Source organism: Lagopus leucura, unplaced genomic scaffold (assembly GCF_019238085.1).
Source record: "Lagopus leucura isolate 7727_CA_CO unplaced genomic scaffold, USGS_WTPT01 Super-Scaffold_100029, whole genome shotgun sequence".
Taxonomy (NCBI): domain Eukaryota; kingdom Metazoa; phylum Chordata; class Aves; order Galliformes; family Phasianidae; genus Lagopus; species Lagopus leucura.
The window spans coordinates 4,288,297-4,306,915 of NW_024962280.1; the positions used below are offsets into that span (position 1 = coordinate 4,288,297).

General features: G+C 47.9%; 1 protein-coding gene across 4 annotated transcripts in view; it reads right to left on the minus strand.

Annotated features, from left to right (window-relative positions):
- Positions 1 to 18,619, minus strand: part of TNIK (TRAF2 and NCK interacting kinase) — a 138,413-nt gene that overhangs the window by 100,915 nt on the left and 18,879 nt on the right. For all 4 annotated transcript variants that reach the window (XM_042881358.1, XM_042881359.1, XM_042881360.1 and 1 more), the window contains exon 2: positions 14,152 to 14,217. In XM_042881358.1, coding sequence (XP_042737292.1) covers positions 14,152 to 14,217 — 66 coding nt within the window. The remainder of the gene's footprint in view (positions 1 to 14,151; positions 14,218 to 18,619) is intronic.

Below are 18,619 nucleotides of genomic sequence, written 5' to 3' on the forward strand. Positions count from 1 at the left end.
CCTTCTCCCTTTCAGCACCGCTCTCCTCTAAGCCTCGGCTCAGCTGGGGGACCTCTCCATTACTGCAGCTCGGCTGACATCATTTAGATGGATGCTGTGGGACCAGTCACCCCAGAGTGCTGCCTTCCTCCTTCATCATTCTGAGGTGCTCATCTATTACAAACGTTTTCCTTCACATCTCAGTAGCTGCTCTAACAAAATATCAACATTCCTATCAAACGTGTTACATTTCTACCCATTTTTAGGTACCTCTGCTTCACACGACTTCATCAGAAGCCTTCATACCCGTTAAGCCCTGAAAGAATGAGTGCCAATGGCCTTTTGTAGGTTAATCCACAAGAGATCAAGAGAGTGCAAGACATTCTGTCTATTCAAATTACTCATTTTACAGTATAATAGTATGAATATTAATATTGTCCATTGAAAAAGTGTGTTAATTAGGATGTTGGCAGTTTTCTGGGCCACTGCCACCCAAAGTAAGCACTTGGGGTACGTGGCTATTCAAGCAGAGGTCCCAAATTGCTGTCAGGCTCCTCCAGCCTGCTAATGACAGCAAAGCACGCAATTCCACCATGAGAGCCCAATGGTCAAAACAATTAATGAGGGAACAGCCTACAGAGGGTTAATGTTACTCATTTTCCTCCACCAATTTCAGTTACTCCCCTTCCTAGAAAAACAGTATTTAACCAGACCAAAAATAATTTGCATAGCACACATATGCTAGCAGCTGGGAGGGTTTTAAGCAAACAGAACAAATGCCTCATTAATAAGGAAGCGCCAAGGAATCCAGAAAAAATTTTGCAACAGAACCCTGAAAACCATACTAGCTTACTTTTTTGATGCTTGCTTTACATTAAAAATGCTCCTTTGATAAAACTAGTTTGGGCAGATCAGTGGATGGAGATGGATGTACACCTGGAAAGTCAGTGTGGGCTGTATGTCCTTATGCAGGTAAAGCCTCCACAAGCTCAGGATCAGGCCAGGTACATCAGTACCATGTACATAATCTTTGAATTTAAAATGTAATATTCCTCCTTTCCAGCCTCTGAGTCTATTTTTATCCTATGTTAACTGTAGTCTGCTGAGCTCAAGGTTAATCTTCATTTTCTACTAGCAAAATGAATGGTCAGCTACGTTCCAGGCACCAGTGAGGTCTCCTCCAGCTGCCCAGGTACCTACAGAGCTGACAAACCCAGCGTCAGCATGTGTCTCGCTGCAGAGGAAACACACATGGGCAACCCCAGGACACCACTGGCAGCTGCCCAGAACACCTGAGATTTGCAAACATATTTGTCTTCCACTATAGAACAAACCCTAGACTTCTTGGATGTTTCTGCGAGAAAGATCTGCATTGAATAGCCCAATTTGAATGGCAAACCACAGGTTTTCTTCGGTTGTGGTGATCTCCCCAGGCAGAAGAGAAACACCAGGTCCAAAGGACCTTATGTGCACGTGGGCCTTCCCTGCTCTGCATCAAGGGAGGCATTTTCCTTTGGGATCACTCTAAGCTGGAAACAGGAAGCCAGGTTTCTCACACCTGAAGCCTTTGCCGTGGCAATAAAGGGTCAAGTCCTTCTCTTGGGAGAGACTGCAGCCAAAACGTATTTTCACAAACGCATTCTCAGCACGGTGCGATTGACAACACATCCAGTATCTCCCTCTTCGTAATATTCAGAAATGCTATTTCTGGCTCATACTCAAGAGCCAAGATATCCAGTTTCTCACACAAACTCGCTGCAGGACCTCCAGCAAAGCCTTCTGCCCCATCACTGCAACAGATATTTGCAAACATCTACCGAGAAGTGAGGTCTTCATTTTCAGAAGCTCCCAGCACCCTGACCTGCAGAGCATGCCAGCCAACGAAGGGGCCTGGCAGCACTGCTGAAGGTCAGGTCCCTTTTCTGCCTCCACTTAAACTGGAGCATCTAAAATTAGAGCAGACTTTATGAGTGTGGATGACCAAGGCCTCTGGTCTTTGGATTCCTGGCCTGTGTTATCAAGCAGCAGAAGACAGTGTGCATGTACAGATGAATGGGGTGGAGAGAGAGGTTCAAAACCAGACAATTTAGAGTTGTTCAAAATCTGTAGTCGGAAGCAACTACAGAAACCTCTAATAATTCCCCAGGTCACTGAGCACTTTGCTGCTGAAATTTCTTCTTTGCAAGAGATATCATCTGTCACCTACCAAAAGCTAATCCTCTTTCTTCTGACTTTGCCTCTATCTTCTTTTTCCCCCCTCTGTATGAGCACAAGCACCTTTAATCTTAATTTCAAATGTACTTTCCGTGATGTTGCAGATGTGTTATCTGCAGCTGACAATATTCACCAGGTATTTCTCCGTAAAGGACACTGCTTGACCTTGTAACAGCTTCCATGCCTCTAGTTCTAGACACTGAGCATTTCTATTTGAATGGATCACAAGTCATCACTCTTCTGTATCCATTATTAGTAGAGAGCCGGCTACCCAGCGAGCTGCTGCTCTGGGTTTTTTTCCTCCAAATGCAGCATTTCTTCTCAGGCAGAGACGTATTACAGCAATTCAGACACTGACAACTGTGTAAATCACACCCAGGCAGAAGTTATTGATGACCTCATTCCAGTGAAGTATGATATGATCAGACTGCCCCACGGTATTCTGATCATCTGAGAACCCTCAAAGTCGCAAGCTCCATTTTGCTTGGGAATCTAACAAAGGGCATCATCTGTGACAAAAGGCACTGAGAGCACTTCTCTTAAATTACCTCATTTCACACCAGCGGTAACAAATACTTGTTTTTCTTTATTAATACACTCTCCTTGCCTATAACTGCTTTCATTTTTCTAATTTTGAATGCAAATGCTTTCAAGTTATTGATCCCTTTGGTTAGAAATCTTTTCTTCTGCTTCTACTGGTTCTTGTGCACAGCCTAATTTCAGTATGAGCAGTGCATCCAACATAACTGCCCTCCTGGCAGACCCGTCTCCTGGGAGCTGATGTGATTAATATCTCCTGTGCAACACAAATCACATTCTTCAGACCCAGCTTCTCCACACTGCACCACCGTTCCCTAAATTGGTACTCTCACATCTTTTATTAAACGATATAATTAGCTTATTTCTTCTCAAGTGCCTTCTGAAATAGGCTGTGAATGGTCACCAATAGGAAAACAAAAACCAGCACTTGAAGTGTGGAGGCACTCAGAGACAACAAATTTCCTTGGCTACGCCAAATTTCAGCGATAGACAGATGCAAAACCAACAACAAAAAAAGAAACCAACAGGAAAAACTGACGTTAGCCCTTTTAGGCTGCAATTCAGGTGCACAGGGCATGCTAACCTGGCAAACAAGCGAGTGGGGTATAGTCTCCAGCAAAGCACTGAGAAAACAACTCACAAAAACCAAAGCAGCCAAAGACAACCTGCCTGATGAGAAACACATCACTTGAGAGAAAGCCTCTCCCCAGGCCCCCGGTGCATTCCTGCGAGCAAAAATCTGTAATCTAAAACTCCCATGCCCTGCACAATCTGGCATGCAAGCGTAACGGCGTGCATGGAAATCCATTTAACAGCCAAGGAGATGCATGGCAGCCAGCGTGAAGGAACGACAGGCCCTGGCAGTGCTGGCTTCGCAAGGACAGACGAGACCTTGGATCCAAACACAGCTGCTGGTTAACTCTGAGGATGAGGTTGCTGCTGCAACATCACCAAGGCCACCTCCATCCCACTACAGCCTGGCAGAGCAGCTCATCGTGCCTGAAGAGCTTCTGAGCACATCCAAATGCCACAGCTTCTCTATCCCAACAGATGCTGCTCTTTGTCCATCAAAACAGCCGCTGTTCTCAGATGACTTTTGAGGGATGTGCTCACTGGGTGGCTGCTGCAGGACTTCAAGTAACTGTGCAACTGGTAGGGCTGGATGAGGCACCTCCACACCATGGGTCACAACTTTGGTTTTCTTCATTCTAAGGCAGTTCTGTGACTACAGTAAGAACGCTTTCTTAAAAGCCCAGAACTGCAATGCTGTGTTCCATTTCAGATGCTTGCTCTTCTAACGTAAGATTTCAATTTTCTTTTGCAAACTACCCCTTGAGTTAGCCTTATCAGCATTCAGATGCACAATTCATCTGGAACAGGCTATTCACAGAAATTCTGCTGAACTGGCTATCTTTCTACAAGTTATGTACAGAAGAAAGGCTTTGGCCTCAATCCTGTATCTGCTGAATTAAAGTGCAGAAGAGAAGATCCCCAAAGCCCAGCAACACGAAGGCACTTCCACGCAGCACCAGCAACACTGTCTGCTTTGGCTGAATCAACTACTGCTCTAATGAAGGGAGACTAACAGTGCAGCTGCATGTGCAATTTGTATTAAACACAAATTGCTGTCTCCATGCAAATTTCTTCTTCCATATAACAAAGATATATTTCCAGCCTTTCATGTTGTCCATAACAGCTTCAAACTACAGAGGTTTTTAACTACCAGGCTGCGAGGAAGGAGGTCGGCCAGAGACTTTGGAATGCTCAAGTTAGGTACTTAATGAGACATCATACTCCCAACTAATGGTTTTGCTCAGGGACAAATTGCAACACCAAGGAAAGTATTATCATAAAGACTTATCAGCTGCGAGATCTGACATCTTTTCAAACCAGGATGCAAAGCACCAAAAAAGCATAAACGAGGGATTAAATGCCTGCCAGACCATGTCTCACTCCTGCCAACGCAGTGCTAAGCCCACAGGCCCTGGCAGGACAGGCGATGGTGTCTCCCCAGCACATCCCCTGCACTCTCTGTCACCACAGGTCACTCTGCACCACATCCCCTTGAGGATCCCTGAAGACACCCTCGATTGCTTGCCCAGTTGGAGGAACCACTCTGGAGCTCACACTCCACTGCACCGCGGTTGTTTCAAGGAAAACACAATGCTAACCTGTAAGAAAAGAATCACACCTTTCAGCTAATAAGGAAGCACCCACAAGTTTTTCGTTGCTGTTGTTTTCTTTTAATGTAGCAGTTTCACAGCACAAAGCCTGCTCTGATTTGATCTAGATGCTATGCAGACAAACATAAATTATGTTTCCTCACATTGACCCTGTTAACAACTATTTCTCAAGGGAACAGAAGAACTGTAACAAGCTAACACTATTTGTTTTTATTTGGAATTCAATAGCTAGACTTATTTAAAAAAAAATCCCGATCCTGCACAAAAACATCCACTGAAATGTGATGGCAAAGGAGTGGTGTGTGGCACTGCCCGCTCCCTGCAGTGGGGGCAAAGCATCACCTCCATTGTGCTGCACTAACAGGGCTGGTCCAGATAAGGCACCCATGGAGAGCCAACAAAGGCAGCACAGCTTCCAGATGGGGGCTGTGGGCACCTCTGAAAAATTAGCTATGGCAATCCAAAATCCAATTTTTATCCTTTATGCAGCCCTCCCCCCTCCGCAGTTCCCATTTCTGAACATACTGTGCTGGATTAGCTCCCTGCCCTCTCTGCCCCCGCACACAGAGGTCACTTCAAGTAACGCTTGCTCTCAGATTCAGTCTTAAAGTGGATTAAAAAAATAATCTGCAGAAGGCTATTCATGTTGCAAACTCGCCTGCACAGTTTGCAACTGCTCAATGAAACAGCAGGGGCTGCTGCAGAGGATGAAGAAGGGAACACGGGGCTCCACCACCCCACTGGGGTGCTCAGCATCACACCCACCCTGGCTGCATCAGAGAGGCTCTGCCAGGGCAGGGAAGGCTGGACAACTTCTCTCAGGCCCTGCGTCAGCACAGGCAGTTCCACCTGCCAAGGAAAGGCCTGAGGTTTATTGCAGGATGAGAAGCACTGCGGGGGCTGAGCTGGAGCCAATGCTGCTCAACCATGAAATCTCCCAGCCACACAACTGATGTGAACCCAGCAATCCAGGAGGCTCCTACAGCCCCTCCTTCCAAACACCACACACAAGTGGAAATCCACACTAAGAGAATGCTCACCAGGTCTAACTCAGCACCTCAATACATCATCCTGCTGCAGACTTGTGGTCATGGCTGACTCTACTGGATGCATCTCACACTTCACATTCCTTCCACTCAGAAAACTAAAGCTATGCAGAGGAAAAAAATGTACCTGACACTCATTCCTAAGAGCAAAGTCATTCCAGTACAGTGAGACAGTGGGAGGTCTGTATTCTGTACATAAAAAGAAGGAACATCTTGCAATCCCATCCTTTCTAGACCAAACCTTTGCCCAAACCTAGCTCTTGGCTGTGTTGTGCAACGCTGCCTGAATCAGCAGAGAGAAGGAAAATGACCTAAACAATGAAAACAGATAGCACCAAGCTGCCATTCTTACGTGAGGGGTGAGGAAAGAAGATAAAAAAAAAAAGAGTAACACACAGCATTTGGGAGAAGGCTTTGTTTGCTTGGACCTTTCCATCTTTAAGTAATCAGCGTAAAGGGCTTCCCAGGGAAAGCAAAGAACAGGCTGGGGATGTTGAGAAGCGGTGAAGGAGAAGATGCTGAGCTCAGCTGGATGCCCTCTGGCATCACTTTCCTTCAGGCCCTCAGTCAGCTGCAAGACAGGCTGCATCAAAATTTGAAAAGATGCAAAAAATGACAGGCGAGAAACATCTCTAGAGACAAGCAGTCCAACTACCATGAAAGCCTCAAACATGCAGCATGAGCCAATGCTCAGATTCTGCACCTCACGTGCTCTAAGCTTTCCAAAATGTCTTCTGCTGCCCTTTCAGCTGCATGTGGCAGCTCCAGAGCTGGGAGCAACACATCACCTCCCGGCACCAACACCAACCTGATATTCATTAAATATTACAAACAAGTCAACAACAGCATGCACCAGCCTCTGAATGCAGCAAGACCCTCCCCATTCACCTACCTATAGGGCATTAGATCCACTTATTCTAAACAGGACATTCTTCAGCAATGCATCCGAGCCTTGCAACAAACAAATCTCACCCACTGGCTACAGTCGTGCTGTTACAACGTCCTGCATTATGGCGATCAGAGCATCAAAAGCTGCAGGGCAGGAAGCCATCCCTCCTGAACAGGAGGGCAATGCATGCCCCCAAGCGTGAGAAGCCACCTGTTTTCTGCTTCTGAGAGGCCCCACCTGCACCAAACAGATCATACATCCACCAGCAGTGCTCCACCATCAGGTACCCTATGGATCACTGGTCAGCAGTAATGCCCTGGTAACTGGGCTGCTCCACAGAAGATCCAAGTGTGAGCTCTTAGACCAGCAGTTCTTGAGGGACAGAAGGTGGTACTAGAAATGGGTTGTCTGGGAGCTTTCCAGAGTGGTGCCTGCATCCTTTAACCCCAACAGGGCAAGCAGACAGCTCTCCATCCTGCTGCACCCACCCAAACCACCAAGCACTGCCATACCAACCACCACATCCCTGCCCTCTGCAGCACGCTGTTGGCTTTGTTCAGCATTTCCAAAGGCAGCTGTCTTCCCCCTGTGCCACTGCAGATATTTTGTCTTGCAGGACTGCGCAGTGTTTGCAGAAGCAGAGCACGCAGCAATGCAAGGAGCTTGCCCAGGCGTCCCTGCAGAGACAGGGGGCAGCTCCAGCCCCCAGCTGCCCTTCCCACTGCAGGCTGCAGAGGGGGCGAGGGAATCAAGATTAAAAGGGAGATGAGAAATTAATTCAGGAACATTTTTAATCACCTTTTGTAATCCGTGCTCCGTAGGGCTGAAATGTAAAAAGCACCTTTCCCTTGCATTATTCAGCAGGCAGAGAAGTGAGTGTGACATATTGGCACGTAGGTGTGTGTGGGCTGGCTTCTTGGGGGGAGGGCGGGCTGAGGGTGCTCTGTGTGTTCAGAGAACCAAGCAGCACACCGTGTACCAGTTGCTCTGGTAACAAAGCTCTTTTTTTTTTCTTTTTAATTTTTTTTTTTACATGAAACATCATTTTCCAGTTCAGACTTCCTTGCGAACCCAACACAACAAGTCCACATTTCAGAAACACACAAACACACGCCGCATTTGAGTCAGCAAGGGAAAGATGTTCTCCTCTAGAGATAAGCTAACATCACAAGGAATCTGATAAGCTGAGGTCGCCAGCTCTCCCTCTGATAGAGCCAGTGTGCGCTGTGGTGCAGCAGCATGCCGGCCCAGCCCTGCCATGCCCCACTGAGAAGCGATACAAACGTACAGAACAAGCCTGCAAACCAGCAGCCCCGCCAGCAGCACAAACCTGCTGGGTGCAGCTCCGCACGACACAGGGGGCCGGCCTGGCAGAAGCAATGGCTCAGTGCGTAATGCTGGCCTGCTGATACGGAAGGATTATAAAGCAGCTTGTAAGTCTCATAAATCCACTCACATTCACACAGCCCTCGAGCGACCTTGAGGACCCAGGGGTACCTCGTGGGGCAGCATCCCTCACACCAACCCCACCTTGCATTTGTATTATCCAGAACGCAGGGGAGGGAGCCAGGCAGAGGGCCGCAGCATGCAGCATCCATCAGACCGTGCCGTGGATACATGCGTACGTCCATGAGGTTACGCCTGCAGCCTGCTGTGCCATGCAGCAAATGTGACCTCCGAAGAACAAACTGGAAACTGAAAGTGACCCACAGCCATGGATATGGCACTAGAAGAACATACCTGGCTCGAGGAACACTCAGTCCATTGTATAAACCAGCAAGAAGGAAGGAGAAGTGAAATGCTTAAGATGCCCCTCCAAATGCAAAGGCTGGTCAGAGATGGTGACAGGCGCTGAGATGGGTCGGGGCAGCAGCAGCACACAGGCCCTGCAGGCAGCAGGGCTTCTAGCAAGGCACAGCAGTCAGCCTCCAGCTACAATGGCTGTGTGTACACAGCTAAGATTAATTCTTTACAGCAACAATCTGCGGGAAATAATAATTTCATGCAGCATGGTAACTTCTTCCACTGGGCTAAAAGCAACAGTGATTAATTATCAAACTATTGACCATCAGTCTTTCAGAAAGAGAGACAATAAAACAACCAATTATTAAAAACAATTAATGTCATTCTTGACTCAAGCTAATTATTTGAACTGCTAATAATGACCTGGGAACCCGCAGAGTCTCTGTTCCCACCAGGGCTGAGCCAGACCATGGGCAGGCTGAACATGGCACAAGCCTGCGCAGGAGTTATTCTCTCACACCTCCCACTGAAAATAAACATAAAACAAAGAAATATTTCCCTATCTTTAGCATACTTCCCGCTACCTATCCAGCAGCAGGACACAGGCCAAGGTGCTGGCTGCTAAGGAAGCAGGTGAACAGCACCAGGGATGGCAGGACTGCATTATCCAGGTTCATTCTGCACCTGCAGACTCAGGGATGCCATCACCAGGAGGCAGCCACAGGTGGCTGCTGGAATTTCAGATTCTTCATTTGCTTTCTCATTCCCACACCCCTCAACATCTTCACCTCCTGGGGGTTTGCCTCCAGGTGAACTGGTACTGGCTTCAGACAGACCTGAGCTGGGTAACAAACACAAAGTCCCAACAGCAGACTTTGGGATACATTTCACAGAACCATAGAATGGCTTAGGTTGGAAGGGACCCCAAAGACTATCTAAATTCCAAACCCCCTGCCAGAGGCAGGGCTGCCAACCCCTACATTTCCAAATCATTTTTCCCCATATGCCGTACCCCAGACATACAGAACACAGCACAGTGGAGAGCAATTGGAAAAACAGTGTCATTCTCTTCACCTGGTGGCTGGTGACACCCCAACACCACTCCCATGACAGCAGAGGAACACGCTCAGGGACCAGCAGCACACACGTCCCATGTGCTTATGTTAACATAAGCAGAACATAGTGCAGAATGATCCTGTGTAACGGCGTAGTGATTATGTGGCATTTACCAGCTAATTAAACAATCAATAGTTACTGTGTGGCTATGGGGTCGGCCCAGAGCACTGAATCCTGCACTTTGTAAGATTAAGCTTTGCTAACGCTGTAAATGAGAGCAGAATCTCAAAGCCAGCAGCACACTGCTGAGCGTTGTCCTGCTGGGGTGGGGAAGCAGCACGCAAGCATATAATCTTGGCATCATTTATCTCCCTGCTCAACGCTGGGAAACTATGTGAGATGAGAATGTTGATGTTACCACCTGACCTACTTTCCAATTTCTTTTAGTACTGAGAAGACTTGCATCAGTCAAGTGATCGCAGAATCACAGCATAATAGAATCATGTGAGTTGCAAGGGACCTTCAAAGGCTACAGGGTCCAACCGCTCTGCACCAAACAGGGATATCACAGCTCCATCAGGATCTCAGAGCCCTGTCCAGCCTGACCTTGAACATCCTCTGGGATGGGGCATCCACCACCTCTCTGTGCAACCTGTGCCACTGCTTCACCACCCATTGTGTTGTGCACGGGTTTGCTCCCAGCCTCCCACAGCCAACAAAACAAGTGCCTAACACCATGGGGGGGACAGCTTCATTAGTAACGTGCACAACAAGTGCTATTTTCCCCTGGTTTTGAGCAGCCTGGATGGTGCTTCTGAGTAACCTGGTTTTGTTTTCATGCTCAGTGGGGCTAGCAGCTGCAGCCCTGACAATGTGTTTTACCCAGGCAATCTAAGTATGCACTGTATTTAAAGACTTTTTGTTTGCTATCTAACGCAAACTGGAGATAGATGGTAATAATACTCTGCAATACAATAAGCCTTCTCTAATAATACTCTAAAGCCTTATCAAAACTTTCAGCAACTTCTGTGTCTACCATTTTGCTTCCAGTCATCATCTACGTGCTAAAAAACAGTGAGGCAATGGCTTCATCCCCTATATCCAACGTGCACTGTTCCCATTAGCCATATCTCTAAACATTAACAAAAAAAACCCAGCACAAAAATCCCATAGTGCAGCCATGCTTACACTGGAGCTCTCAGCCTTGTAACAAATACAGTTCACAGTCTGGGCCATTAGATGCAGGGTTACTAGGAAATAAAGCAATGCTTCCAGTTCAATCAAGGGCAGAACCCAGCACCATCTCTCCATACAACAAAAATGAAACTACTCACAAGGGAGTGTGAAGCAGTCAGCAAAGAAAGCTTTCTCTCTCTTCCCTTGCAGTCCCAAGCAAAGAAAAGCTTGCTCGAAAATCCAAAATCCTGCTTGGCTACCTAATAGCCCCATAATGTAATGACCGCCTCATGCTCCAGCCTGAGGGCCCTGCAGCCTCTCCCATGCATCAAACATTGGGGACTCCAAACAGCTTTACTAGCATTGACCTCTAAGCTGCCCACAGGATGTGACAGTTGGAAGTCATCCATCAGCAGGCACCATACGGAATTACCATCCCGGATATTCTAGAGGCAACGTCTCAAATTAATTAATAGTCTGAGAGATTAGTAGCCTGGTGCACTGTGCCTGCCTCACGTGATCCAAGGGAAAAAAGATGCTTCAGCTTGACACTGTAAGGGGCCTACAGCAAACCACAAGTTGTGAAACACTCGTGGCTCTGAAGTCTCTCCCATGGCATTCCTGGGCCAGGCTGCTGCTATGAGAAGTACCCTGCTATGGCTTTCCTCACCTCCCTCAGAAATCATGGCCACCCTGCACAGAAGGAGCAGCGAGGGCTGGTGGAGCAGAGGAAGGAAACAAAGCAAACCAAAATGCAGTTCTTCAGAGCAGCCTCTTGTGCTGCTGCTCCCCAGCTGTTCTTGCTGCTCTCCTAAGAGTCATTTCTCAGGACCCATGCTATCACTCTGCCATCAGAAGGCTATAATCACACATTTTATCAATGCAAATAGGAGGATTCCATGCCATGCTGCCCAGAGCTGGGCTCTGGCTCCCGGGCAGGCAGGCTGGCTGAGGACACCTCCACCACAAGCACAATCCTGCAAGGTGCTCTCGCTGCCTGGAGCCAACACCTTGCTGCTGTCCCCAAGGCAGAGCTGCTTTCCTCACAGCAGAGCGAGCATTGCAGCGAGCTGCTTTTTCCACATCTGTAACGTGACCAGAGGCAAACATACATCTACAGAGAGGTGGGAAAACCCCAGATCTGACTGAGAAGGGTTTAAAACAGCTGTGAAACAATCGTCCAGTTACAGCATCTGGTTACAGCAGATACAACTCCCAGGTAAGTGTGACCTCAGAAGTGGTTTGGTATTTTTTTGTTGGTTTTTTTGTTTTGTTTTGTTTTACAAGGGAGCCAGAAGGTCTAAGTGTCTCGAAAGCTGTTCCATTTGTTTTGCTTTAAGAGATAAATACAGCGGTGGTATCTGGAGGAAAAGAATCGCAGAGATCTTATTTCTGTACTAGGTTTTAGGGTGGGACACCATAAACAGTTATGTGTGCTTTATATCAAAGTCTCCTTTTGTTTATAAAGTGGATATTACTCCAAGACTTCAATTTCAGAGAACTCTGAGCTCAGCCTTAGCCTGAATTCATACCTCAATACTTACTAACTGGGTTTGGACGCAGCTTTCCCCCTCCCCATCACCATCCTGTCTGGCACCACCAGTGAGTGGATCGCGCCGAGCACAATCTGACTGTTCCAGCTAGTTAAAGACAGTAGGAGGAAGGATTTGCCTCATATAGAGGGGAAAAAAAGAAACACCAAAGCGTTCAGAATATATTCCCTCCCCAAGTGCTACAGCTGAACGCTTCTGCATGGTTCTTCCCCCACTTTAAGATCTCACATAGGCACACTGGAAAAAGTCAAACACTGCAACAGGAAGCACGCACAGCGGAGCTGTGCAAAGAGCAGAGCATCAGATAGTTTATTTCCCTTTTCAGCTTTCCACAAAAACACGACGCTTTCAAAAGGCCGTTAAAGGTGCATAGTTTCCACTGATTGTTAGAAATATGCACAAGTTAAAATTAGGTCACCCTCTACCATTATTTGAGCGGCTGAAAAGAAAAACAGCTCTGAGACCAACTCCTGCAGTGAGAACAATGGGAACACAGACACCATCGTCCTCCCAGAGAAAAACAACAGCAGCACAACGCCGAGGGGAAGGCTCCTGGAATGTAACCTTGATAAGAAGGGGTTTGGAGAAAAGTTCTGTTTGCTTTGGTTTTAAACTTATTCCAGTTTGAAAAATTCACCCGTTCACAACTCCAGAAGTTTCAGTTCATCCTCGGTTCACTTCAATTCTTCTATTGTGGAATTGATGGAATTAGCCTACGGCGGTGTGAGGATGGGGAAACCAGGATTCAGAACAAATATCTCCTGACAGGTAGCTTTCCAAGCACCCTTCTTCTCTTCATTAGGGTCAGCTCACTGTCTTTCACTGCTCAACAGGCAAGTGCTTTCACACTGACCCAGTGAGAGTGCTTGAATGTACTCATTTCTATTGTCAAAAGGGAACATGGGCACGGCAGGCAAATGGGCTCTCTGTGTGAACACACACGCACATACACACAGATCAATGCCCACATTACAGAAATCTTTGGAGAATGGAGCCCATGGAGTTACTGTCTGCCAGCAGATCCAAAACACTTGGCAAAATCCACCATGCAAAAGTGACATGAAACTTCCTTACGCCATACGTTAAGTGTAGGTAAGCCCAGACTTAAAAATAATTCAACCCTTCCCAATCTCATATACATCATCCACAATAGAATACCATCAAGATGACAAATTCTGGAAGTCCTTCAAGCTGGGAGGTGCTGGGGCAGGTGAGGTACTTCAGAAAAAGATGGACTCTCCAAAACATTTGTAAAGAAGCTCATGCATGTGTTCATAATTCTGTTCTCCTTTACACTCCCCTTTGGAGCACTGTTTACTGACATTTGCAGAGGTTCTAAAGCAAGCCTTCTGAGCAGCAGGTTTGCAGCAACTCACCTGAGTGCTAGCCCCGTGATACAGGCAGGGCAGCAGGCTGCAGCAGGCCCTTTGGCAGGCTCCTGTGGCCATAATACAGCTCTTCAGAAGAGACCCAGAATTATCTATTATACCACAGACTCTTCATTCCCTCCTCATCACATAATCAATTGGGGGGAGAGGGAAGGAAAAAAAAAAAAAGAGAAAGCAATTCTTTTTTTTTCCTAGCAGCAGTTTCAGAGCTATCAGGAGCTCCACGAGACGCACGGTACTTGAGCACACAACCAAAAAGCCAAAGTCCAGCAGGGGTTCTAGATAGGCCTGAATGTGGTGGAACCTCACCAGCCTGATGCACTGAGATGCTCCATGTTCAACACATGGCCAAGGAGCCCGCTTCAGACATCAGTGTAGCCTTACCTTATACACCTGCCCATACGTGCCATTGCCAACAAGCTCCACCAACTCAAAGATTCCTGCAGGATCCTAGGAGAAAAGAAAGAAGGAACGTTTAATAAGCCATACTTTGACTTGTTCAAAAGTAAGCACTCTACTAAGAGATCAACATTTTTCTGACAAATGTTTCGAGTGGTTTAAGGTTTTCTGACAGCACAGGGATTAGCAGCACTGCAGTAACATTGAGCAGGGTGTTGTTAACCCACCCCGTACAGCCGAGCCATCCCTGCACCAAGCTGTGTTTGAGGAGGAAGGAAAATGAGGGCTGGGGTTGGCCATGGGAACACTGGTAGATGACCAGCTCTTCCAGCAGAAGGAGGACCAGCCCTCCTGGAAGACAGCAAAGCGAAGCCCTCCATCACAACACCGGATCATGGAAATAGAGATTTCACAGATTTCACTCGCCACAAAGCCTGGATCAACTCCGAATGACTTAGGGCTCCAGAAGTCCAACACTGGGTCTTAGCGAGCAGCTGACAAGCAAGGTTCAACACGTAATAACAGCACCAGTGAATTAATCCACCTTCCCCCCAGCTGCACAGTTTCAGGAACACCACTCCATGCTTTTGCCCACCTCTTCCCATATGCCCAACTCCCCAAACTGCAGGACTGAACACTCGTAGCTCCTGAGCACAGCCTGGGCAAACGGAGCAGTATGGGGAAAACCCAACAAAAGTGGTCCAGCTGGAGCCCAAAAGTGCTATCCACCACCTGGAGCTGACCGAGTGCAGTTCTCCCCAAAAACAGATGGGAAAGGGAAGCAATAGTGCACCGAGTTTTAACAAAATGGGTGAGAAAGGAGGCGGGAGGGGAAATGACAGCAGCTGCTGTTTATTTTTTGAGTTTCTTTCCTTAGGGTTATTCTCTGCAGTGCTGAAACAACTCTGAAAGAGGCTTTTCAAGTGTTACAAGTATATCTATTTTTGAATATTCACTAGGAGATTAAGAGAGAAGAAAGCTGTGCCTAGGGCAGATCATTGGGAGACTTGGAGAAGCACATCCAGGGAAGCAGCTGGCCAGTTCTGATAAAGAGACCCATTTTCCATGTTATGTTTTCCGACCTCTTTCCACAGCTCCCCAGACCCACAAGTACCCCTATCTGTGGGTCAGTCACACATGGATGCCAGCCATGGGGCAGCCCCAGGTCCATCTGTGCCCGCTCACCGTGCGGCTGCAGACCCCAGGAGCCAGGTGAAGGCACACACATCGTGGCCATCCTCCCACCTCGCTAATTCCTTGTGTTTTTCAGGGGCATTGCCAAGGTAACGAGCAGCATTTCTGCTGCAGGGAGCGGCAGAATTTCAGCACAGCCCTAGCAACACGTAGGGAACGCAGAGGAGAGCGTGCTTGCTCCTCCCAGCAATGCAGTCCCTCCTTCGTGTGGCTTTTTCCCATGCAATGGGCTCTCGAAGGGATAGCTCTGCTCCAAACAGTGCCCAGCAGCAGCGTGTTGCTAAGAGCCTTCCAAGAATACACACTGCAGAGGATGGGGCAGGGAGAAATCCTTCTTTCCACTGAACAGGAGATGAGCTTTGCATCTCAATGGCTGCTGGGCACTGTCCTTGGGACCTGGGGACCCAATCACTCCTGGAGAGCCCCAGCTGATGAGTGCAGAGGGAGGAAAACAGGACAGCATGCTGAATGGGGGCTTTTAGCTTAGCAAGGGAAAGAAACAGAGCACAGAGCCCTGGCTGGGGACCAATCCAGGCCAGGCAGGAGTAATCCCAGACCAAATATAGCCCGTGCTGCAGATACCACGCTGGTGCTGGCAGCAGCCCCAGGCTCCATGCTCCTACCCTCCAAGGGGCTGCAGGACCACCCCTGCACGCTGCCACGAGCCTGTTTCCATGGCTTCACACAGACTCTTGCTTTTTTGCTGTTGTTGTTTAAACTGAACATAAAACAAATAAAAGGAAAAACATACAATTGATTTGTCTGTTTAGAGAAACTGGAAGAGGTCATGCTTTTGAAAACCAGGGAAAAGAACCAGCATTTAAGATACACCCAGGGATAATTTTCAGCTTTACATGAGCATCATGCAGAAAACCGTCTGCATTATGGTAGCACCACCAGGCTCTGCTGAGAGATACATACAGCAGCAGACAGGTCCTCCTTCCCCCTCCTTGGCTCCATAACAAAGGATCAGAGCAGAGAGGCAGGGGCAAAACCAGCACTGGATAGGGCTGTGCTTTGAGCACTGCACAGCACAGGTGCTCTGCACACAGAACACTCATTCAAAGCACTGCAAATGGAAACTGCCTGGCATTGTGCTGGTAAAGCTGCACATCCTGGCCAGAGGCGAGCTCAGTTCTCAGGCTCTCTGCAAGGTAACTGAGGGCCCAGCCCAATGCCTCAGCTGCAATAGGAAAGGAAACAGGCACACAGCAGCACTGGTGCTATAGGCTGCACAGAGCTCTGGGCAGGGCAGGCTGACACCCAAACACTCCTGTGTCACATCTGGCTCTGCTTCTACAGCTGCATCAGGACAGGATGAAGTGTTCCAGAGGGGAATTCTCCTGAGCTAACTCCCATAAAAGTAGGTGATATCAAGATCTATGTGGCAGAACGGAGTGAGACACAAAGCAAGGCAAGAGCACGTTCATCTGCAGTAACAGCATGGAAAACTGTTCACTGTATTTCAATAAACTGTGTATTTAAAACTGTTGCATTGCCAGAAAAGGGACTTCTGCACAGAGATGATAAAGCAGAACGCGTCCAAACTCCAGCACCAGCACGCACATCCTTTTTGAAGCACTTATCAGCTGAAGCAAGCAGCAGCTGGGCTCACAGCAGGAGCGCTCGCCTCGTTAAAATGGCTCCGCTCAGCACAGCACAGACCTGCAGGACTGCATGAAGCAGCTCGGCTCTGTCTACACCTTCACGTCCCAACGAGCCCCGTATGCAAAGGAGCCAAACACTCTGCACGAGGAGGCAGCTAAGGACTGCAGGGCTCACCTGGAGATCAGCGAGTTAGCAGATCGACCGTGATCTGTTCCTGAATACTGCCGGGTGGATGCCCACAAACATGAGAGGAAGGATGGAAGCATTTCTGTGCAGGTTGTATCCCCAGCTTGCCCCTTCTCCTTGTGGGAGCCTCACTTTTCTCCCTTCCAGCATACACTGAAGGTATTTAACAGAAAGGGTTATATGAGGAAACAGTGGAGAGATGCTGGGGGATGGGGGGAATTGAGGGACATGCCAATTAAACTTCTATTGCCGTGAAGGCACAGGAAGGAAAATGAGAGATCAGAGCCTCTGTAATCATTGTGCACTTATTCTCCCAATTCTGAACAGCTAATGACAACTTCCAGCCAAAAATCACGGAGATAACCAGTCATTAAACAAATGTTATAACCCTAGAGAAACAAAACGCTCAGTGCAATGGAAAGCAGCACAGCGTTACGGGTCAGTGCGTGACGAGCGTCCCCAGGCACCGGGAGCTGCAGCAGCTCTGTGGCACTAGGAGAGGTTTTTCATCTCCACTACAAATAAAGCCCGTGCAACTGACATTCCCAAACAGCACGACGCTCCGAGCCTCTGCCTTACAGCTCCCTAATAAAACACCCTCAGCAGGAGATGCTATTAAACTGATCAGGCACATTCAGGATCCAAAGATGGGTTTATAAAGCAGCTTGCTTGCTGCCCCTCAAGACCAGGGGAGCTCCTTCTGTGAGCAGGTGTCTGTGCTCAGACAAGTTCCACTGTCACAAGGAGGCATTTCAGCCCTGGGAAGCACCAACACAGCCGCCTGGCGAACATCACTGCTTCTGACCCCACCGGGCTCCAACCAGGAGAGGAAGCTTGTTAATTTACAGTATGAAAAAACACTTTCACAGGAACACATGAGAGCCAGAAAAGCCCTTCAGCGACGCAATTTGATACGTGAAATTGTCATATGGGTAATGCATTTCTGAGTATGCAAAAACATCTCTATGAGTAACGAGGACAAGAAACAAAGGAACAAGTTTTCACCCCCCATGCTAAATACCTGCCCAGATTTCATTTCCCAAGGCCAAACGTCCCGGCTGGGCCATGCTCTGGGAAGCCACACTTAAGGCAGCCAAGTCGTCATAGGCCATACGCATCTGCCAAGCGTTAAGACCTGAGAAATCTCAAGCTCTAAAAAGTCGGCTGCTGTTCCCTCTGAAAACACATTAACTCACTCATTTTACCGTACTTTTTATGTTGGCTTCTACAGCAGGAATCGAAGCACTCGTATGATTTGACAGAACAAGGTCCCGCTCCCCCTAGGGAAGCTACCCCAAATGGCACGCAGTTTAGAGGAAAATTGAGAGCTTTGAAGAGTACTTGAAGACACAGTTGCTTTTTAATCATAAACCAGTTGTCTCCATCTCCAAGGCTCTTCTCGTTAACAACCCTGTGAGTAATACAAAGATGGACTGCACGAGCCAGGGGAGGATTGCTAATATAG